This window comes from Trichoderma camerunense (genome assembly GCF_050948025.1).
Source record: "Trichoderma camerunense strain CBS 138272 chromosome Unknown V8C40scaffold_7, whole genome shotgun sequence".
NCBI classification, from domain to species: Eukaryota; Fungi; Ascomycota; class Sordariomycetes; order Hypocreales; family Hypocreaceae; genus Trichoderma; species Trichoderma camerunense.
The window spans coordinates 140,522-162,603 of record NW_028145363.1 but is presented as its reverse complement, the minus strand read 5'-3'; the positions used below and the strand labels follow the sequence as shown (position 1 = coordinate 162,603).

Sequence of the window (22,082 nt, the reverse complement as noted above, 5' to 3'; positions counted from 1 at the left end):
TATGCTACCAAAAGTCCAGTCTCAACATTATTAGGGAGAATGTCTAAACAATTCTTGGTGGCTTTATTCTGAATTAAAATGAACGTGCCTTTAATAGGAGTACACAATACTAGTACAATCAGATGGCGCACCGCCTGCTAGTCATCCCACCATATAGTGTCTCACTCGCCTTGACTTTGTAGGATCTGATAACATGCACAACAAGATACCTAGATCAGTGAGCTACACGTGTATTACCCAGCTTGTGTAGTCCAATTCTGTCTCTTATTGGTTTCTTAGGCACGATGTACATAAGATAAAAGAGGCGAACTCATTGAGTGGCAAGCGCCTTGGATGAACTACCACGTGACCAGACTCAGGATGACGTCGGACTGTCGCTTCGTTGTTTGTCAGCATTCAGCACAAATGTCGCGATGCCACAATGCATCAGCTGGAAGCTAAGCCAGAGGCCTACAACGTTGATGGCTTGAGGGAAATGTGCCTTTGATTACGCCACAGATGCATCGTGCTGACCTCTGCAGAGCATCCAAACTGACATATTCAAACTGACTTCAGGTTCCTCTCAGCTCGGTCACGTGCAACGCATGGAATGCCAACCGCTGTCCCTTGCAACGCGTCCTGTCTTTCCAGCAGCTTCTAGCACCATAAAAGCTGTAGTAAAGTGAACACGTCAAGAGCAAGACTGACAAACGAGAGCTCACCAATTCATGAATATGCTTACGGGGACTGCGTGGCTTTTGCGAGATACAAAGGGCGTTGTTGGTTGATGACGGCAGCCTCCCAATTGGGATCCCTGCAGACTGCGATATTTGTGCGGATTTTAGCGTCAAAAGCCAACCAGGAGAGTTTCAAGGTTTCCTTATATAAACGACATCGACAGCAGCAACCAAAAAGGGCATCCTTTTCTTCTTCATCACTGCATCTGATTTTATCCCTATCATACTCGGTTAATTTCAGCTTTTTACGAAGAAGAAAAAAAATCTCCTTGAAGCGCTTCACGACTACTTTGTGCAACACCACCTAGAGCCTTTATCATATATTCCGCCGGACGCTTTCATCACTACTGCCGTAAAAACCCCCCGCCAACGCATCCTTTAAGGGTGCCCATACCTACTTAATCGCCGATTGGTGCAACGACAACGACACGGCAGGTCGTACATGATGCCTTTGTCTAATACAGCTACGACAGCCTTTCTGCTGGGGAACCTCCACTGCCCATCATGTGTGACCCTCATCAAGTCGCTTCTGCAAGAGACGTTTGGTGACAAGATTGTTTGGGTATCACCAAATCTGGTGACATCCATCGTGACAGTTGAGCACGATGACCATTCGCCCGACTTTGTCCGTGCTATCGGCAAGACGCTTCAAAATGTCGGCTTCGAGATTTGTGGAGTCGATACCACTGCCTCCGGTGCCGAAGAGCTAAACAACAATCCCCAAAGCGATGACATGCCTGAAAGCAGTGGCTTCTTTGACAGCTGGTCCAGTCTATGGGCGCAGAAGCAGCCGGCGCCGGCAGTAGAGGCCACTAAGGCTGCGCATCTGGAGAACTGTGAGGCGTGTAAAGCACACAGGCCACACGATGAAGAAGATGCCGACCAGAAGCTAAAGTCGTCTTTCTCGTCTTCGAGCCTACGCAAGGATCCAACCATCGATACAGTCCCACTTGATGCTGTTGTCACTGGAGATGAGAGCCTGCCCCCCTTATGGCGAGCGACAGTGTCTGTTGGCGGCATGACCTGCGCAGCTTGTGTTACCGCTATAACAGACGAGCTACAGAAACTCTCCTGGGTGTCAAAGGTTGCCGTCAACCTGGTTGGAAACAGCGCCACGATCGATTTTGTCGGTGTGGATAAAGAGAAGGAGCTTGTTGAAGCAATTGAGGACATCGGCTACGATGCTGCAATTGATCAGGTGGTTGACCTCAACGAGAAGAAGCCCCTGTCAGACGAAAGACATGTGGAAATCAGAATCGATGGCATATTTTGCCCGCGTTGCCCTCAGAGAATCAGCCAGACGTTGAAGAGCTTCGGCACACATGGTATACAGATCCTAGCACTTCCGTCCGCGGAACACCCCATCCTAAAGATCCGCTACATTCCAAACTCTCCTAAATTCACCGTCCGCCACATCTTGAAAAGCATCGAGGCCACAGATCCATCTCTCCGGGCAAAGATATACCACCCGCCAACGCTTGAAGAGCGGTCGAGGGCTATTAGAGCAAAGCATACTCGACAGCTGTTCTACAGAGAGATGTTGACCCTTGTTCTGGCCATTCCCACATTCGTTCTGGGTATTGTGTACATGAGTCTTGTGCCAGACTCCAACTCTACCAAGCATTTCCTGATGAAGCCGTGGGTATCTGGCCTTAGCCGAGTTGAGATTATACTCTGTCTCCTCGCCACGCCAGTATACTTTTTTGCAGCCGACGTCTTCCATGTAAGAGCTATAAAGGAGCTGAGGACTCTGTGGCGTAGTAGCAGCCGTACGCCGTTCTTGCAGCGATTCTACAAATTTGGCAGTATGAACATGCTCATGTCCCTCGGAACAAGCATTGCGTATTGGTCTTCCATCGGCCAGATGATTGCCGCGGGAGCTGATGGTGATGCTGATATCCCCGAGGACCGATTCTATTTCGACTCTGTGGTCTTCTTGACCCTCTTCCTTCTTGCCGGTCGGTTGATTGAGGCGTACAGCAAGTCCAAAGCAGGAAATGCCGTGGAAGCATTGGCAAAGCTGAGGCCGACTACTGCTCTGCTTGTAGAGCAAGATAAGCTACAAGGCCAGATTACTACGACGATAGACATGGACCAGCTAGAGCACGGAGATGTTATTCGAGTGCCTCACGGCTCATCACCGCCAGTGGACGGCGTGATTCTATCTGGCGAGACGATTTTTGATGAATCTAGTCTGACAGGCGAATCAAGGCCCATCAAGAAGGGTGAAGGAGACGAGGTGTTTGCGGGAACCGTCAACAAGGGAGCTGCGGTAGTGGTCAAGGTCACAGGAACTTCTGGCAAATCTATGCTTGATCAGATCGTCGAGGTCGTCAGAGAAGGGCAAGCCAAGCGAGCACCGATGGAACAAGTAGCCGACCTTTTGACCTCGTACTTTGTCCCGGTGGTGACTCTGATAGCCATCATCACATGGGCTGTCTGGATGGCGCTCTCGTTTACTCATAATGTGTCAAGTGACGAGTTGGATTCGTCAGGAGGCTCAACCGCGTTTGCTTTCCAGTTTGCCATTGCCGTGTTTGTTGTGGCTTGCCCGTGTGGACTGGGTTTGGCTGCTCCGACGGCGATTTTCGTCGGTGGAGGTCTCGCAGCCAAGTACGGAATCTTGGTCAAGGGCGGCGGTGAGGCATTTGAGAAAGCTAGCAAGGTGGGCTGCGTGGTCTTTGACAAGACAGGGACACTCACAGTCGGGGGAGAACCTCAAATCACCGATTCTGCTCTCTTCCCTGATGGAGCTGTCGATGGACTTAGTGAAGGGAATCTCCTCTCTGCCATGAAAGCTACGGAAGAAAACAGCAGCCACCCCATCGCAAAGGCTATTGTTGGATTCTGCAAGACGGATGCCAAGCCGGTTGAGCTTGAACAGATTGAGGAGGTGCCGGGCAAGGGCATCAAGGCCAGCTGCAAGAATCAGGCTTTTGACATTGCTGTGGGCAACGAGAGCCTGATGAAAGACTTGTCTGCCAAAATATCTTCCAATGTCAGGGGCTTGCTGGAGACGTGGAAGCAAGAAGCCAAATCTGTTGCACTCATCGCAACACGGCTTCGTGATGGTGGCAAGTGGGCAGTCACTGCTGTGCTCTCCATCTCGGACCCCATCCGCGAAGAGACTCTGCCAGTTCTCGAGGCACTACAGAAGCGTGGAGTGGAGGTATGGATGCTCTCAGGAGACAATGTGACTACGGCGCAGGCCGTGGCTCAGAGGGTGGGCATTCCCACGTCCAACGTGCTGGCTGAGGTTTTGCCCTCCGAAAAGGCGGCCAAGATCAGTTATCTCCAAGGCTCGATGGGCAGCAACGGTCAGCGTCCGATGGTGGCCATGGTGGGAGACGGCATCAACGACTCGCCGGCGCTTACGACGGCGGACGTGGGCATCGCCATTGGCTCCGGCAGCGACGTGGCTATTTCGAGCGCCGACTTTGTGCTTGCCACGTCGAACCTGCACTCGGTGCTGACGCTCCTGGACCTCAGCCGTGTCGTCTTCCGCCGCATCAAGATCAACTTTGGGTGGGCGGCTGTGTACAATGTGTGTGCGATCCCCATTGCGGCCGGGTGCCTATACGCCATCAAGACTTCGAGCGGCTCGCACGTCAAGCTGGACCCCGTGTGGGCCTCGCTGGCCATGGCTCTTTCGAGCATCAGTGTGGTGTTGAGCAGTCTGAGCCTGCGGACGAAGATTCCTTGGCTTGGATTCCGCAATAAGCAGGTTGTGTGATTCTATGGTGTTATAATTTAAGCATTCAGGACTATTGTTGTCTTTGTCTTGGCAGTTAAGGTTATTTTTGGAGGGCACAGGGCATGGGTATCGCGGTTAAGATCTCCCTTTTGGATAGACCATGTGTTGGCAGTTGAGCATTCCTATGGGGGTATATGTTATGTTTAGTATAGTCTCTATAGTTTTAATCCTATAATGGCATCCTATTGTTTCATGTTGGCTCAAGTCTAAATCCTACAGCATGCACTCACAGCCATCAAACGACCAGACTTCATCTATTCAGTTTCCCTACTGATATTAAGAGATGGATATAAATAAATATAACCATAGTCGGGGGATCTGCAAGGCCCAGCGATTTCTGTTGCCTCGGCGGCCGGGACGCTCAACTCGGGCCCGAAACCGTCGCCCGTGCGGCTTAGACAGACCCGAAAAATCGAGGCTCAGGGCTCAAAGCGATCCTTTCAAGCTCCAGGTTTGCAGGTTTGCAGGTACTTTGACTGCAAGTACCGCTACTTTCTTTTCACATCTACGATCTAATTCCTTTCTTCCTTCTGGGGGCTGTAAAAATCCCAGCGTCAAGGTAAGTTTAAAATGCACTTGGCCTTGGATGACGGGGCCAATTTCTCGGGCGGCAATGGGAATTTCATCGCGTGCCCGTGCCCCCCAACAAAGAAAAGAAAGCCGGAAACGGCTGGGTGTATAAGTTGGGCTGGGGGAGGCGCAGCAGGATTTTGTTAGTAAAGTCAGCGTCTGGGTGTTTGTGTTAGTAGTTAGCTGGTGCGATTTCCATGGCCGGGTCACTGCCATAATAGTTGGTAGGGCTTGTCAGCTCATGTGAGATCGGGGGTGAAAACAAGGCGACCCCAAGCCAGGGCCATATGGCCATTGCGTACATACATGGGGCAGAATTTGGAATTCGATTCTATTATTGTTTGATGCTCCGTCAATACTGTACAGTAACCCAACAGCAGCTTTTTGTTGGTTAACCGTGTACATGTATTTGCTTTGTTTGTTCTTGCAACCCACATGTAATTTCAATAATCCCCCAATCTGATATCCCGCATGACGCAAATGAACAAAGAAAAAGCATCCGAGAATTGAGCATCAAATCTTAAATCCAAGGCTCGTGCAACTTTCAACTTGAACAAAGAACATCGGGCATCCATCATGCAGTAGCACCACAACAGGAAATTGGACAAAAGAGATGAAGCATGTCCCCCGGCGAAGAGGGGGGGTGTCACCACATCTGCAAACAGGCAATCAAACAAACAATATGGGAAGAAAATGTCACACGCCGTCATGATCCCCGATTCCTTCAAAGGAGAAAAAAAAGACCCAACACGCCATAGCTTGCTAAACGAAGGAATATTCTTCCCGAAATCCCGTCGCTCTCGCTCTTCGGCAATAACAAGCTAAAAAAAAACAATGTGCCTCACCGCAGCAAAAAAGAACGACGAAAGAACGCCGAACCCGAATGCTGCATACAGTAACACACCCAAATCCCAAATCAAGTAAAACCTCTATACATCAATACTAGTGTTGATATCCGAACCCGTAATTCTCCGTGCCACAAACAACATCATCATGCAATGTAATTCAAGGCCACTTTACTCGTACACGATACCCCAAAAGGGTAGTGTGTGTGTGTGTGTATTACATACTCACTACGACTCCCGCAAACACGCATACGAACACGGCGTTTCTGGAGCATCGCCATAATGACAAAGAAAACAAAGCCACACTCCGACCTACGTACGCCTTTTCGCCTCCCCCATCATTCTCTCCGACTTGTTCTTCAATGTTTCCCCGTGAATGCGTCATCTTTTGTACTCCCTGCACAAAACCATCAATCAAAGAAAGATCAAACCATGTAAAATAATAAAAATGAAAAAAAAAAAAAAATGCAAAGGCTGACAAGATCGGCCGTGCTCAACACATCATCGGCCGCAAAGCACGCATGGACCATCACACACCTGTAATTACTCCGTTACTGACAGACAACCTTCATAACACCGATCTGGGCTGGCACTCACAGCCCATCTCCAAATGCCGAGCCCACGGGCGCAAGACAAAGGCGGGATAAAAAACACAAGTGCTGACGGGCAGTGATCAATAAAATAAGCTGCTTTGGGGCTTTCTGATATTGATGAAGACATCCTCTAAAAATCTAGAGAGGTGATTATCTAATTGTAGATTGCAGTAATTCTTGAAGATCCTCTTAAGGAAAATCACAAAAGAAATTAGGCAAATAATAAAAAAAAGTTATCCAAAGAGTCTCTCTCCTCCGAAGAAATATCGGGCAGTAAAAAAGCAAATCCCACCATGAAAAAAACTCCAAGAAATTCCCTTGACCCCCCATTTCCCTTAGCCAAAAGCAGGGTTTATCCCAACCCATTGTAAGCAGGCCCCTAGTTTCCCCCCTCTGCCCTTCGTCGACTTCGCCTCGTTGGCAGACCAAACCAGAACCCGCAAATAGAAACATGACAAAAAACACGGACCCGTTTCCCATGGCCTAAGATTTCGCTTGGCGTATGCACATGATATCTTTGTATAACAAATTGATGGTGATTGAAATGTGAAAAAAAGTGGTGGTGATTAGGCGATTGTCAAGAAATGTTCCGCTGTCGATGCGCTGGCCATGCAGCTGCATCTGAGGGAGACAAGTCTTGTAGTAAATGTATTGTTGATGATGGGGGTGGGCAATAAAGCAAACAAAAGACAATCCGCGACGCCATGCTTTTTGTAACACAAAAGTGATTTAGTGTTGATGGAACAAAGGAAATAAAATAATAGAAAAAACGCCCAGGATTTGACTGTGCAAATCGATGCGAAAATGGGAGATTTATCGGACGGCGACGGCGGCGGTGCCGATGAGGCGCTCCCACAATGCGCGCCTGTGTCGCTTCTTGGTGGTGACCTCGTTGAGAGGCTCGTATGAGTCCACCGAGGAGATGTCGTAGGAGAGCATCCGCGCGCTGGCCTGCATCTTGGGCTCCTCCCTGTCCATGACGATCTGGACGGGCGAGTCGTACAGGCTACCCTGGCTAGTGCCATACAGGTACGGCGACGGGGACTGCTGTCTGCTCGAGGCAATGGACGAGGCATACGAGCTGGCAGAGCTGTACACCAGGCCCGGAGGGGTGACTGAGCCGTTGCTGTTGGCGCGGTAGTGGTCGGGGCTGGCGTGGCGAGATCGGGAGCTCCGGGACGAGACCGGGCTGGGGTAGCGGGCCGCGGCGGCATACAATTCCTGCTGTCGCTTCTTCTCCTCGCGGTGACGCATCTTGCGGGCGTGCCTCTCGGCGATTTTGATGCGCAGGGGCTCGAGGAAGGAGTCCAGCTCGCGGTACAGGTCGTGCTCGGTGATTCTCAGCTCCCACTCGAGCAGGAAGAGCAGCTGCTTCTCCATCAGGTTGACCTCGGTGCGGGTGAAGCCAAAGCTGTAGTAGTCGGTGTTCATGTGGGTGTAGTTGGCCCAGTGCTTGTTCTTGGGCGAGCTGTCGTTGAGGTACTTGGCCGACAGGATCAGGGCCGCCAGGAAGATGCGGTGGGTGGTGCATCGCAGGCCGCGGGCCATGGGCTGCAGCTTGGACTTGAGGCGGTTGAGGTAGACCAGAGTCGACATGAGGGTGGGCACCTGGACATTGGAGGAGACGACCAGCTGGGTGATGAACTCGTCCAGCGTGGGCAGCGCATCGTCGGTGCTGCAGACGGCTCGGGGCTCGGGGGTGCGTGGAGGAGTGAGAGGCCGGTCCTGGCCCTTTGATGATGATTCCCTGGGGGGCGGCGGCATCAGGGTCGAGTCGCAGGCAATGACGTTGTGAGCAGCGTTGGCCAGGTACGAGATCATATCCCGGCTGACGGGCTGGTAGACGAACTGCTCCAGGGCAGCCTTGTTGAGGTCGTCCATGGAGAGGAATGATCTTGACGCCATGGTGGTGTGTGTGTGTAAGTGATGGCCCAATGCAAGTGTGGGCTGTCGGGATTCGGCGGTGAGTCGTTGTAATTAAAGAGAAGATACTGCTGATTGATGGATGGAAAAGAGCAAAAAGCAGAGACGGAGACAAAGACGTGATGATATATAAAAGATCAAAGGCGGCAACCACAGAAGGGATGACTGAGAGATGCGAGAGAGAGATGATAGAGCAAGTTGGAGGGAGAAGAGTCTTGAGCCGAGGATGGAGCCCAAAAGACAAAAGGAGGACGGGATCTGGAGGGTTGCAAGGAGACGATGGAGAGGAAAGAGGAAGAAGAAAAAAAGAGGAACGAGGACGAGGATGAGGATGAGGATGAGGGATAGCAAATGTATTAAAACGAGGTATCGCAGTCAGTCAGACACGAAAGGACGTGTGCATGTGGCCCTTTTTTAGTCGAGCCAGTGACCTCTGCTTCTGACGTTTGGGGTGTACACGAGGCTGTATACGTGCAAGCAAAGTACAGCGGTACAAGCACCAGCTGGCGGTCCAGGCGCTAGCGATGCGCCACAGGGAGGGTTGGGCCTTGTTGGTGTGCCGGCGGGGATGCCTGCGGGCTGCAGGGGTGGGCGATGGAGGGTAGGTACCAGGTATGGAGGGTACCAGGCCGCAAGGAGGGGTACCTGGGGGGGAGGTACCGGCAGACAGCCAACGGCGGCGTGGCACGGCGACCGATGCTAATGTACTGTCCGTCGACGTGGCGGGCCTTGGGGCGGTCAGAGACAAGACAGCCTGTACAAGCACCACAGGTACCGGAGCGTCGCAGCTGTGGGTGGCTGGGGGTGCTAAGGTGCTAGTACGTACCGGGAGCGGGTACAAGTACGAGTACGTTTACGCGCGGTGAGGGTGGCGGTACGGTACCTGTACGGGAGTACTCGGATAGTACACGCAAAGCAGAGCAGAGCAGAGCAGAGACAAGGTACCGGCGCTCGGTCGGGGCTTGCTGGCAGACGCTGGGCGGGGCGGACGGCCAGGCCGACAGGGATTCTCAGCAGGGCTCGTTTAGAGTTGAAGGTGTCAGTCAGTCAGTTCGACAAAGGCCGTTTTTTCGGTTCGGGGGAGCGGCAGCTTCGGTGGCGAAGGATTGGCTGGTGATGGCTGTGTTGGCGTTGTGTTGTGATGGATATGGAATATGGAAAGATTCCGAAGGAATACGCAAACAAAAAAAGAAGATGGATAGGCTGATTGCTGAAGATGTGGTGAGAGAGAGAGAGATGAGCAGATAGAGGGCTGACTTGGTGAGTCAATCCAATCAATCTGTAATATTATAAGATGGAATCTTCAGAGTCGCCAATTTGATGCAAACGATGCCGTGTCTAAGGGATGGCCAAGACAAGACAAAGACAAAGCCGTGCGTAAAGAGGGTTGGCAAAAAAAAATGTTTAAGGCAAAATGAAAAGACTCATAAAACAAAAAGCGAGAAATGTTTGCTTTGTTTCCCGACCCGTCCGGTTCGTGGGTTCCGAAAGGCACGTACGAGTATACAGTATACGTCGTGCTACCACTTATTGGCGTTCGATGGTCCGATGTGGATGAGAAAAAACTCGTGGTCCCTCCACGATATGCCAACGTGGCGGCCGTCCGATCCAGCGGAAAGAGGGGCGAATTGATTTGTTGGGCCTGAAACGAAGGCGGTTGGATTTTTTGGCGACGTGTCTAGCCGGCTTGCAACTTTGACAGTACTTGTAAAAAAGCAGGTAGCCCCGATTCAGACGTGGCGTCAAGGGTTGGGAGAAGAAAAAAAGACAAGAGGTTTTTCTTGTTTCTTGTTTCTTTGATCCTGAATTTTGCCTAATGGGTACCTCGGGTGTTCGGTGATTCCCTTTAGTTTTTACAAGGAAGCGAATGCGGTGAGAGCGAGGCTGCAAGTCAAAAACCTGGTCGGTAAAATGCTGGAGACGCGATCGAGTGATGCGATGCCAAGTATCAAAATGCTCTGTAGGGCGGACAAGGCAGATATATATGATGCAGCCTTTTTTTCCCAGTTCTACTATATCTCTCAATAGTGGTTGGTCTGGTTTGCCCCCTTTGTAGGATCGAATTGGGATTGGAATCCAATAGCGAATAGTCCTTGTGAATGAGGGAGTCGGGAAATGCAACAAGCTCAGGCTCCAAGAAGCGCTACCGGAAGTAGATTATGCAGGCAGGCCAGATGCAGGGTCCGAGGCGTCGAATGACAGTTCAGAAGGGGTTCCGGCCAGCGGTCGATCTGAAGGAGCGAATTATCAGGTTTCTACCACGCAGTGGTATGCTGTGACGTTGTATGAAAGGATTGATTGGCAGTTGGTATCCCTTGGTGCTGGTGCCGTCAATGAAGGTCGTAATCACTGCGCTGCAGCGTTCCAGTCGTCTGGTAAGGCACGAAAAGATGAAAAGAAGGGAGGGCTGGTGGCAAGAAAAAAGATGGTGGGATGCAAAGACAAAGAAAATGCAACAGAAAGGAAAAAAGGAAATAAAAAAGAAAGGAGATTAAATTAGAATGAGGATGAGGATGAGGAAAGAACGAGATCGAGAAGTTGACGATGCGATGCATTTATTAATAAATCGTCCAAACCGCCGTGACGGGACATTTCCATCTATGAAACAAATCATCTATCAAAAATAGAAGCACGCCTGTTACCGCTGAACTACCATACTGCTACTCTCGCTATGAAACTGCAATACTATGAATCAATCTCAATCTCTCTGCCATCTCTCGCCCAGCCTCTCCATTCTCCATTATCCATATTGTAAAACAGTCCCGGCAAGCATCCGAACGAAACGACCAGCATCGGCGCCTATCCAAGCAGCCGCCGCTCTTTGACTGGCCGCCAGAGCTTGTCGATGCCCCCCCTGGCCTCATCTCAGCCAGCGCTGGCGTAACTCGTCGCGGGTGGCCTCTGCCCATCTTCATTAGCCTCTGCCGGTTTTCATTGGCCCGCGGCGCTGCCATCTTGAAACCAGCTCGAATTCGAAACCTCTTTATTCTCCGCTTTGCCGTCAAAACACTACCTATCCCCCTTAGACCAATTGCGTCCCGCGTCTCGCACAAACCTCTTTGTCTGGGGGCTCTGGCCAATCACCGGCCGAGTCGCCAGCGGCAGCCGACGGCGCTGAGGCGATGCAGTACGATACGATACGATGCGATGCAAGCAAGTGTCGCTTCAGACGAACACGAACGAACCGCGGCCCGGCGCTTTTGGCGGGGAACAGAATGAAGCAAAGCCAAAAGGTTACGACGACATAGGGCAGAGTCATTGGACGGCAGGACAGGGCATCACTCACTGTGCTGGTAAAAGAAAAAAAAGAGATCTGATGCCCGAATCCGTGCCCATGTCCAGCTTGGCGTGTCTTACTGTTTGACCATGACTTACTCTGTGCTGTTTTTTAAGCCTTATCTCGCCCTTCCCTTGTCCTCGGCCAGATGATTTGCTGTCGGCTGTTGATGCGCTGGCCGCCGCACCGACCAATTGATGCCCGCCAAGGCCCCCTTCAGCTTTTCCCTCTCAGTTTAGTTAGGCAAGTCACTTTGTGAAGTGTCATATGGGGAATCCAATCCCAGAAATGTTATCAAAGTAAAATCGAACAAAATGCACATGTGAGACATCAGGTGGGCGAAAAAACAGGCTGCTGCCACCATTGTAAAATTACGAGTACAAGGGGAAGAAAGAGGAATGATATGGATCGCGGGAAAGCCACGCCGCAGCCGCGGGCACACCAGTGAAAAAAATCTAGACATTTTGTGGCATTCAGTTTGTATTTTCTTAGGTTTTCCTTTTTTCTGATCCTCGCACTGCGTAAGACAGCACCATCCCACCCTCCAACTTTTTTTTCGTTCTGCAAGCCGCTTCCAATGCAGGGGCAAAAAAGTATAAAAAAGAAAAGAGCGTGAAAAAGAGCAATTTTACATTGCATGGAGGCACCGCGGCCCGAAAACTCTCTTTTCTTTTTCGCGGGCGTAAACAACATCATATGATGATGTGATTGATGTGATTGACAGATGGAACGGTGATATCAAAAAACCAATATCGACAAAACGTCCCACCGTCAATTCTGCCCCGTGATGTCTCTTCCCCTCTCTTCCAGCCCAGCGAGGCGTTCCTGTTCTCCGCTTATCGTCCATCTTTCACCTAGCGTTCGATTTTGTCTGGGGAACGCCTCCACGTTGTAAACTATTTCCTCTCCATCTCTGTTACTTACGAGTACTCTATCGAATTGATGGATATACATGCAGTAGTAGTAGTAGATACTATCCCGCGAGTAAGACGCAGGTCACAAACTTTGTCCATAGAATGGGGTGTCCGACCCCTAGCCGTCCGCCGTGGCGTCTAGCTTTTCCCTTGCCGCCACCCGTACCTTTTTTTCTCCTCGTTCTGTTTTGCATGGTATGCCACTTCTAATGACCAGCAGCAACGGGATGATTATGCCCGATATGATGCATCAAATATTATCGCCCTTCAGGGACGTGTCCGTTGAACCTTGGCCGCAAAAAAAAGGAATAACCCGCTACTGTGCTGCACTTGTTTGATAGCGTATATCAAATCTCCCTCCCTTACTTGTCTAGCGCCGCACCAGCTCCAGCAACGATCTTTCCGTAGTCTCTGCAATAGTCTCTGTTAGCACTTCAACGTTTTGTTGTTCCAGCGGTTCAATCAGTCCGGGGAGGGGTTGATCAGCTCCCTGTTTAGATCCGATCCGCGTGCAGACACGGGCAGCCCAGCCGGGGGACCGGGTCTAGGTCTACAGTAGTGGGCGATAGTACAGGTACTTTGTCTGTCACGTTGCTTTTTCTGTCCGCCCTGGTCTAGAGTACTTGTCTCTGCACCTCAGCTTGCATTGCCGGTTCAATATTCACATCCATTTAATTTTGCTTTCGCTCAGCAGCTGAGTTCAGGGTAGGTGGTCAGCCGAACTCGCTATTCTGCTCAGCTGTTGCTGTCCCTGTCATGTCCTGTCCTTATCCTGTCCCATTGATACTGCACTCCTGGCCATCAATTCTCTTCTCCTCCTGGCTCCTTATCAAACTTCCAACCGGTCGACTCTCTCGGCTAAAAGCCCGTCAATCACGTCTGCCCGAGATGCTGCTTGTCTCTACCTAGTACCTAGCCCAGCGCCACCGTTTGATCCTACCGAGCTGATGCCCGTTTCATGCGATTCAGGAGCACACCAAAACTACCGAAAGACACTATCTTAGTAAACTTTCTGTCCGCTGGCTGCTATGGGCGTAGCTTCTCCGCAATTCTTGTTCTCAACATGATCATCTGTTCAGCATCAAATCAATCAAATCACATCAATTGGGCCCGCGCATAGCTCGATAAATAAACCAGACAATATCAATGCAGGTCCGCCAACCTCGACTAAGGCAAGGCAATTAAGAAACCCCAAGTGACAGTACTGTGTGTAGCAGTGGGAGTACTTGTCTCCCAGGTACCGACTTTGATGGGCACAAAAGCAAAGCTCGCCAATCATGGCCGGGGCATGTGGCTCGTCTTTTGCTTCGTGGTGCCTGAACCGCCCATCGGCCAATTCTACTCGAGGCCCAAAGCAACTTCAACTGCAAAAATCAGCGATTGAGTGCACCAATCACCACCGGCCCGATGCCTTATCGTGGGCTAACTTGGTCTTCTATCCTCCTTCTTCTTTCTCCCTCACCTCATGCAATGCCACGAGTTCGTCCAGGTCTACTGTACTGTAATGATGAGTAGGTACATACATGCAGCTACAAGAGACTTGGACATCTCATCTTATACCCACTTTTGAAAAAGTAGGTGAAGGGGGGGATACACAGAGCAAACGCAGGAAATTGGCCATTTTGGGCGTACAAATATGTACCTCTTTTTTTTTTTTTCACTTGCTTCTCTTTCGTTCGCATGCATGGAGCCAGTACATACGTGCAAGTTATCCCATGTCCCATGCCTTTACATGCCCCATATTCACCCCCATGTAACGAGGATTTGCTTGGTACATATCCGAGCGGGTCACCGAAAGACAACACATCAAAGCGTGGCGAGAGAAGCGTGGGGTTTGGCAAGGGAAAGAGGGCCGTCGTCGGGCCCGTGAGTGGCCATGATCCCTGACCGCTGAAGATGCAATTGTTTGGCTGCGATTGATTTGATGCCATGCTGTACGGAGTAGTATCAATCAATTGGATGGGGTTACAGCCAACAGCCTAATTGACTATCAAACCTGCTAAAGTGCTACGGTACGGGTAAGCAGAGCTGAGTTGCTGCCAGCCCAGTCATATCTCGTACACACACGGCGAATTATACGAGAGGCAACTTGGAATCGACTGATGCATTGATTGGCTCTCCCTTTCCCAGGGCAAACAATGGGCCTTGAGTGGTCGCCTCCACACATGTGACTGAGCGGGTGGCCACCATCTCCGACTCCTTTTTTTCTTGTTCGTATGTACGAAACAGCAGAGGTACCGTACGAGTAGAACCTAGGAATGAATTGGGTGGTAATACACGCCAGAAAAGTCATGTACGAGACACGACATCGACTGGGCTCCGTAGTACGGAGCTTGCTGCCGAAATGCACGCCCGCCCGATATAGCAGTGGCAGCAGCCCAGGGCATGGATTAGATGGTACATGTAATAATAACGCAGGCTTAGTTGTCAACGCCTGTGCATGATGCGAACGTTTCCATCTTTTGCTTCCATTATTCTTTCACCGCCAGTGTTATGTACGGGTATCGTGTTCGGGATGTTAAAAAAAGAGGGACCTATGATGCCTTTTTTTATCCCAATTTTTTTCATGCATCTAATAATAAGCAACCTAAGCAAATGCTGGGTTGGGCAACATTTTCCCTTCTCTTTGGACAAATTGAGACAATTCATTATTGCTGTGATGCTTGTACAACAGGCGTTGATTAAGGTACCTTGGTCGGTACCCATACCTGAGGTACATGGCGATCTTGTACTCCCGTACTCCCCCCCGTAGACAATCAATCAATCAATCAAACCCTCCCTCGGCCAGATCTCACTTTTCTTGCTCCCTCAGCGAAACATGCCTTGATTGGCTCGTGCGGCCTGAAACAAAGATGGCGCACCTTGTTCATTCCCTCTTGATTGAGCCCAACGCGATGCTACCTGTACCCACGGCATCATGAGGTAGGTACGTACCTCGAGGGGGGCATTTGCGCCATCTTTCCGTGTCCCGTGTTCCCCCATGTCGAGCTGTGGCTGACCAGGTTTAGTTCAGGTTGTTGAGTGTGGCTGGAGAACCGAGACATTGCTGGGGACCACGCAATTTTCGCCTTCTTGGCTATGGAATTCGGATACCATGCTAAACTTGCTTACCTGGGATAAGGATAGGGTAGGCAGTTTTGATGGGGTGCACAGCCCAGCTTTTGCGGACGAGTTTATTCGCCTTCTTGGGGCTTTCTTTTCTAAGTCGAAAATAGGTCAAGGAAAATGGAATCAGGTAAGCCTTGTTGGCAGCCGTAATGCTAGTGGGTTGTTTTCCTCAAGGTACCTACGTGAGTGAGTGATGCGCCACTGCACAAGTAAGATCCAAGAATGGAATACTAGATACTCCGTAGATGCAAGGCCAACCTCACGACTACCGACATGGATATGCATGCACAAGTTGCCAATAAGCAGATTAAACCTCATTCACCTACCAAAGCACTCATACAAATCCTCCCATACTACGTATCAGCTTATAAAACGAGAGACAAAAATGCAACCCATCACATACCTTACCATCGAAATGAAACCCCCATCACAAACTAAAGTCCAACATCAAGTGATGCGAATCCCCCTCTTTGCACGAGTCGTCGACCTGCTTCGATGACGATGTGGCTCCTAGGTCACAGGATGAGGACTTTTTAGAGATACACATCACAAGCAAAGCAAAGCCAGCTATGTAGTATGATGTAGCCACACACCCACGGTTGGGTATGTATGGCCATGGCATGGCACATGCTAATAAAAGGGCTCTGGGCATGTTGGGGTAAAACGCATTGGATTTCGCAGCCTCTACTCCAACCAAACCTGTAATGCGCTCGGTCATGTGCATCTCCACTGTCACATCAAGAGAGGGGGGGTTAACAGCATAATACTCACAAAATATACTCATACGTGTAATAAAAGTGGTAAAAAAAGAATCCATGGCATCTATTGGGTACTGTCGCCACGAGTTAATCATCATCCGGTTGTTTGGGCACGGAAATATCTTCATCTCATGCAGTCTAATGCAATGCAAAGGCACAAGTTGCTCCATTCTCTCATGTCCTTTCCAACTACGCCCTCTCTCTCCATCTCTCTTGTCCAAGCTTGCGCTTCCTATTCGTCGCCCATCAATGCCCCAATGTCTCACTTTTCGTCTTCTCCTCGGTCAACCGTTTTTTTCACAAGGCAGTATCGCTATCGCTATTCTCGCATCCTCTTGCTCGGGCATCCCCGGTCCATCCACTACAACTCACCCAAAGACCTCATTCACATGTCTGCAGCCTCTTTCTTTGTCTTCATGTCTCGCCTTTTACCCGGAGGAATTCACTACAGTAGCTCGTGTTACGTTGTAAAATCCGTATAGACTGGCGCATCATCACCGAATACCACCATGGTTCCAAGGAGAAGCCGGCTTATAGCCTTCTCAGCCCCTATGCATGTCTCACAATCAACACCCATCTCATCAGCTCTTTAGACCACGTTAGGCACTCTAATCCGGCTGCGATGCGTCTTTTTCTTTCTTCTCCTTAGTTTTTTTAAGGTGTATAATTCTACCTTGCTACACACATGGAGTTTGTCGCGAATTCATGCACATGTCATTCTGGTCCCTCGGCAGTGGTCCGCCAAGCTTCCGTACAATACAGTCTCCCAGCTACACAGCCCCAAACCTTCAAAGAAAGAATGAAAGGCTGCAATTACCAAACCGCAACACAAGCCGTCCTTTAATCTTAACTATTCCATGACAGATTATTATTGGAATCCTTTCCATAGCCCGGAATATTCAGGAAATCTGCAGCCAACAAAGGCCAATAGCCGCGGCCAGCCCACTTACACCATCATTCATTGGCCAAAAGTACCTTCCAACTGTACCCAGGCGGCGCAGTTACATGGTCCACAGCCCACACGGCGCTTCCCTCTTCCGTGTTTCATCAACCGCGTTTCCAAATTAACCGCCGTTGCATTGCATCTCTCGGATCGATCCTTGAAATTTCACCGCCGGGCGGCTATCACAGCCGGTGTTGGTAAGTTTCAATTTAACATGAATGTTACCTTCGGGGAGATACAAGGGGTTTCTGCTTAGCGTGGGCGCTTACTGCGGTTTTGCGTCTAACTGGCCAATCACTGCACCGTATTTTCTCATCCGCTTCCTTCTGCGACCCAACATTGAACATGTAAATCCATCTTAAACGGAGATGGCATTCTGAAACACCCGGCTTACCTTGCTTTTCGGATGTTCTACTAGCCGGGGAGGTGCATGAAGGAAGTTATGTAGGTCTAGTGTCAAGTGACAAAATATTGTCAAGGCAAGCTGGTCTACATATGTCAGCAGAGGCTTTGAACAAGGACATGGGACCAGTAACTAGGCCATGTCAGTCAAAGATTTAGAAAGAGTCTATTGAATTGAACATTACTGTGCTACTTGTTTGGTGTGTTTTCAAGTATAGCAGGCACGCATGTTGTAGTGACTTTGAATTGACTGGATCGTGTACTTCGTCATATATCAGGATCTCGACATACGGGCGTTCATCCAAGTATAACAAAACTCATTCAATGGCGTCCAACGTATCTAAAAAAGAAAGTCTCGATGTAATATTCATCACTACTAGTCTTTTCACTCAAATCTCACATAATAGCATTCCGTATCTTTGTTCCACGTCCTCAAGCAACTTGTTTTGCCTCCCATTTCATAACGTGAAACTCATTTACATTACAAAAACAGCTGTGAATATCTCATCATTACTCAAGTGTATGTTAACCGGCAACGTAGTCATCTCTGTACTCAGTGTGAACAGGTGAATTGTCTAACATACTTCGTCACCATCCCTCAATAATTCTGAAGCACTGGTTTGCACAAATCCAACACTTTGCAAAGTACAATACCTGCCCAGGTGCTCTAAAGAACAGGATAAACATACCAGACGTCTGAGAACAAGTCGACAAGACACGTCATACTTGTATCAGAATCAATCAAGCCGTGAAATGTGGCACCTGTCAAGACCAACTCTGTCATCATCGCAAGCCAACCCCCTGAATCGTCTCGAGTCCATCAATTGGCTGGTGTATCACACAGTCGTGTTTCACATGGCAAATCCGGCATTAAAAACCACATCACCAATGACACAGATTTCACCAATTCATCCAGCTTCTTGTAATCGAGTAATTCTCTCTCAAGTCATTTCCCATCATTCATATCATCTACTATTATTCTCATGCTGATTGTTACCCGTTCCTCCCAGAAAAAACCCTGCATTGTCCCTTGCATATGCTGTACATGAAAACATTAAAAAACATTAGTTTGCTAAAAAAGAGCCAGTCTCGTGCTCGTATTTTCCCGATCCGTAGACACGTGCGGTGCCGTTATTCGCCTCAACAGCTCCAGTAGTACGTCGAGAAGCGCGCATCAACCACGTCATCCATCCACAACTCCCTTTGCGTTGTCCTTCCTCGTTCCGGCATCTGATTGTGAACGCTAGGCAGGGCGAGCAGATGTCGGTGAGCTCGCAAATGGATAACGAGGTAAAAAGGACTCGACTCTTTGAGCAATAAACTCTGCCAATTTGAGACGAGCCATCGTAACAATGCCAATCAGGTTATTGCTTTTCTTATCCCCTTCGGTAAGATATAGTGGCCATTTGATGATGCTGAAAGTATCCTGAAAACCAACAGAAGTGGAAGCCTATATCGGCCGTCCACGTCACCATCTCAGCTGCGTCAAGACAGCAGCATCACAAGTACGGAGGCACTCCGCCCATCTAGTGGAAGTAGCTGGCACCGCGAGCTGCTGTCGGGTTTGCTGGCGCCGTCGTCGTTGGCCCAGGAGTCGACACGTAGTCCTCAAAGTAGGGATGGTTGCAAGCTTGCTTAGCAGAAATCCGTCCTGCAGGGTCGTAGACAAGCATCATCTCAAGCAGATCCAAGCCCTTATCATCGAGGTTCGGGCACAGTGCCTGTGAGTAGTCTCTCTGCCACTTGGGGAAAGACGCCTTGAAGTCGGGGTAGGACGTGACGCCGGGCCACAGGTCTTCGGTAGGGGTTCCGAGAGCACTAGGACATGGTAGATACCAGTTAGTCAGATGAAAACGAGATGCGCAGGCACCAAATCCGCCAAAGCATTGCCAAAGGGGGCATCTCTCTTACCGGAAAATACGAAAGATTTCGTCAATTTCCGAGTCACCTGGGAAAAGAGGCTTGCGAGTACACATCTCGGCAAAGATGCATCCAATTGACCACATGTCCACGCCGGTAGAGTACTGCCTTCCACCCAGGAGAATCTCGGGAGCTCGATACCAGAGAGTAACAACCTCATGCGTGTAGGTTCGCAGCGGCACACCAAACGCCCGCGCCAGACCGAAATCTGCAAGCTTCAAGTTTCCATCCCGGTCGATAAGCAGGTTCTGGGGCTTGAGATCTCGGTGCAGGACACGGTGAGAGTGGCAGTACCTGATGCCATTGCACAGGTGCATCATGAACTTGCGGATGACGGCATCGCCGAGTCCAAGTTGCTGCAGGCGAGGGGATGAGCCCTCGGGAAGAGCCTTGCCTCGGCCTCCATCGCTAACAGGGAGAGCCTCCATATATCTCTTGAGATCTAGATCGAGGAACTCGAAGACCAGATACAGCTTGTGGCCGTCGGAATGGACAATGTTGAGCAGTCGAAGGATGTGGGGGTCTCGCATCTCTTTGAGGAGGGAAATTTCGCGGATGGCCGTGCTTGGAACGCCCTCGTCTTCGGCCTCGAGTCGGATCTTCTTCAGGGCAACAATGCGTCCGCCATTGGCAAGGTCTCGCGCCTTGTAGACCACACCGTAGGTGCCTGTGAGGGTGTCGATGTAATTAGCATGAGGAGAATGGGATAGGGCTAATATCATGCAAAATGGAAGAACAAGGGGAAGAAGACATGATGTCAGAAAACCAACACTGATGCATATGATTGCGGCATGTCATTGGGGGTGCTCAAGTCACAGCAACAACGTACCCTCTCCGACCTTCTCCAGCTTCTGATAGTTCTCCATGGCGGTGGTGGGCTGCAGAATCAAGTAACGAGTGGATTGGATTCAGCAGCGTGGAGAGAAGAAAAGAAAAAGGACAAGCCGACGACAAGCTGGGTTTTGTTTGTCCTTGTCCTTTTCGTCGTCGTCGTCGTCTTCCGTTGCCGTGCACACAAGAAACGCGGCGTTGGTGGGAAGGGAAAAAAAACACGGTTCTTTTGGTCGCCGGGGCGAGGGGTCAACAAATTCGCGGTGCTGGCACGGGGAGCACAAACGCGGTCAGACTCGAGCCTTTAGATGAAACAAGAGCCGGCGAAGTTTGACTTTTGGTTCCTCGAGTGAAGTGTGTGATGATTCCTTTTTGGTTTAGTTAGTAAGCACCTGCCAGGGGCAGCTCGATGGTGGATGTTGACGAGCTCCGGGTTTGTTTGTTGTGTGTTTACTTTGATTTGACAACAACTGCATTGGTACGGATACTGGGCTCACAAAGGAGACGGGCGGCTAGCTGGGTTGGGATTGGCGTAAATGCCCCGCCACAGGCACGGGGGAAAGATGTGGCTTGGAAGATGCCTCCAAGATGTTGGTAGATAAGATCTGCGTTTAGTGGCATATAAAACACTGATGGTAGCGAAATATCTTGGTAGCAATCATTCAAAGGTTAGCGAAAAAAAGATGTTATTGATTTAATTGTTTGGGGGAAACGTAATAGGTCGACTAGGTGCTGAAGGAGTGCTTCCACTTATATCAATTACATGTGACATCATCGTGGGATGTATCCTAGGCGAACATAATTATCGTAGTAGATGTTACATACATAGCTGTAGTAGTAGATACTATATAAATGTTGCTATTGTAAAAGAAAATACTAGAGAAATATCTATAGAAGTAGAAAATAGAAATAGGAGGAGATTCTTGAAAGAACTGGGATATTTGCTACCTAGGTACTCGAGTAAATGTCTTTAGTCGTAAATAAACGGCTTCCCTTCACATCCGATTTTGATGCTACATAAGCATCTGTAAGAGCTATAAATCTCATATAATGTTGGAAAGAACGGTATGGCACACGTAGAAAGATGTTCGGAAGTATATCTGTTGTGGCGTTGATATGTCTATGTAAATAACAACAGACGTACTACGAAGATACTGTTGGAAAGAACAGACATAGATAAAGTTTACAGACAAACCCTATTAGCGAACATACTTAAACAAGCAACATCCTACAACGTTAGTTAGTCTAGTTCTTACAATGATAACTTCATACGTTTTTTCATCTACGCATTCATCATAACAGTTGCTAGAGCCTAGATTAATCAGCAATCCGTTCTCTCGAAGCCCAGTCAAGCAACATAGAAAGACAGTTAAGCAATAGTACTCGCCCAAAAAGATACGAAGCCCATCCTACCAATGTCACAAGACACGCCAGCCATTCAGTCGACCGTAACAATGCCCTGCTTCCAGACGAATGCCAGATCTCAGACAGCCTCCTGGATTTCAACCAGACCATCCAAAATATGCAA

The 22,082-nt window shown here is 49.6% G+C and overlaps 6 protein-coding genes across 6 annotated transcripts; 1 reads left to right on the top strand and 5 right to left on the bottom strand.

Moving 5' to 3' along the window:
* Positions 1-416: 416 nt before the first annotated feature.
* Positions 417-4,649, top strand: V8C40DRAFT_242143 (E1-E2 ATPase-domain-containing protein). The gene has a single exon (XM_083215164.1). It carries the CDS (start codon positions 1,159-1,161, stop codon positions 4,447-4,449), a length of 3,291 nt encoding a protein of 1,096 aa, XP_083074014.1. The 5' UTR covers positions 417-1,158; the 3' UTR covers positions 4,450-4,649.
* Positions 4,650-6,555: 1,906 nt separating this feature from the next.
* V8C40DRAFT_242140 (cyclin family protein) lies at positions 6,556-8,868 on the bottom strand. Its single transcript, XM_083215163.1, has one exon. The coding sequence runs from the start codon at positions 8,381-8,383 to the stop codon at positions 7,292-7,294; it is 1,092 nt and encodes a 363-aa protein (XP_083074013.1). The 5' UTR covers positions 8,384-8,868; the 3' UTR covers positions 6,556-7,291.
* Positions 8,869-10,969: 2,101 nt separating this feature from the next.
* On the bottom strand, positions 10,970-11,734 carry V8C40DRAFT_242134 (uncharacterized protein). Its single transcript, XM_083215162.1, has 2 exons — positions 11,457-11,734; positions 10,970-11,302 (listed from the first exon to the last, which is right to left on the bottom strand). Exons 1-2 carry the CDS (start codon positions 11,658-11,660, stop codon positions 11,267-11,269), a joined length of 240 nt encoding a protein of 79 aa, XP_083074012.1. The 5' UTR covers positions 11,661-11,734; the 3' UTR covers positions 10,970-11,266.
* A 185-nt stretch (positions 11,735-11,919) lies between these two features.
* V8C40DRAFT_242132 (uncharacterized protein) lies at positions 11,920-12,395 on the bottom strand. The gene has a single exon (XM_083215161.1). The coding sequence runs from the start codon at positions 12,372-12,374 to the stop codon at positions 12,009-12,011; it is 366 nt and encodes a 121-aa protein (XP_083074011.1). The 5' UTR covers positions 12,375-12,395; the 3' UTR covers positions 11,920-12,008.
* On the bottom strand, positions 12,383-12,671 carry V8C40DRAFT_242131 (uncharacterized protein). The gene has a single exon (XM_083215160.1). It carries the CDS (start codon positions 12,630-12,632, stop codon positions 12,450-12,452), a length of 183 nt encoding a protein of 60 aa, XP_083074010.1. The 5' UTR covers positions 12,633-12,671; the 3' UTR covers positions 12,383-12,449.
* Positions 12,672-18,633: 5,962 nt separating this feature from the next.
* V8C40DRAFT_242124 (kinase-like domain-containing protein) lies at positions 18,634-21,003 on the bottom strand. The gene is made up of 3 exons (XM_083215159.1): positions 20,553-21,003; positions 19,715-20,390; positions 18,634-19,621 (listed from the first exon to the last, which is right to left on the bottom strand). Exons 1-3 carry the CDS (start codon positions 20,587-20,589, stop codon positions 19,330-19,332), a joined length of 1,005 nt encoding a protein of 334 aa, XP_083074009.1. The 5' UTR covers positions 20,590-21,003; the 3' UTR covers positions 18,634-19,329.
* Between the last annotated feature and the right edge of the window lie 1,079 nt (positions 21,004-22,082).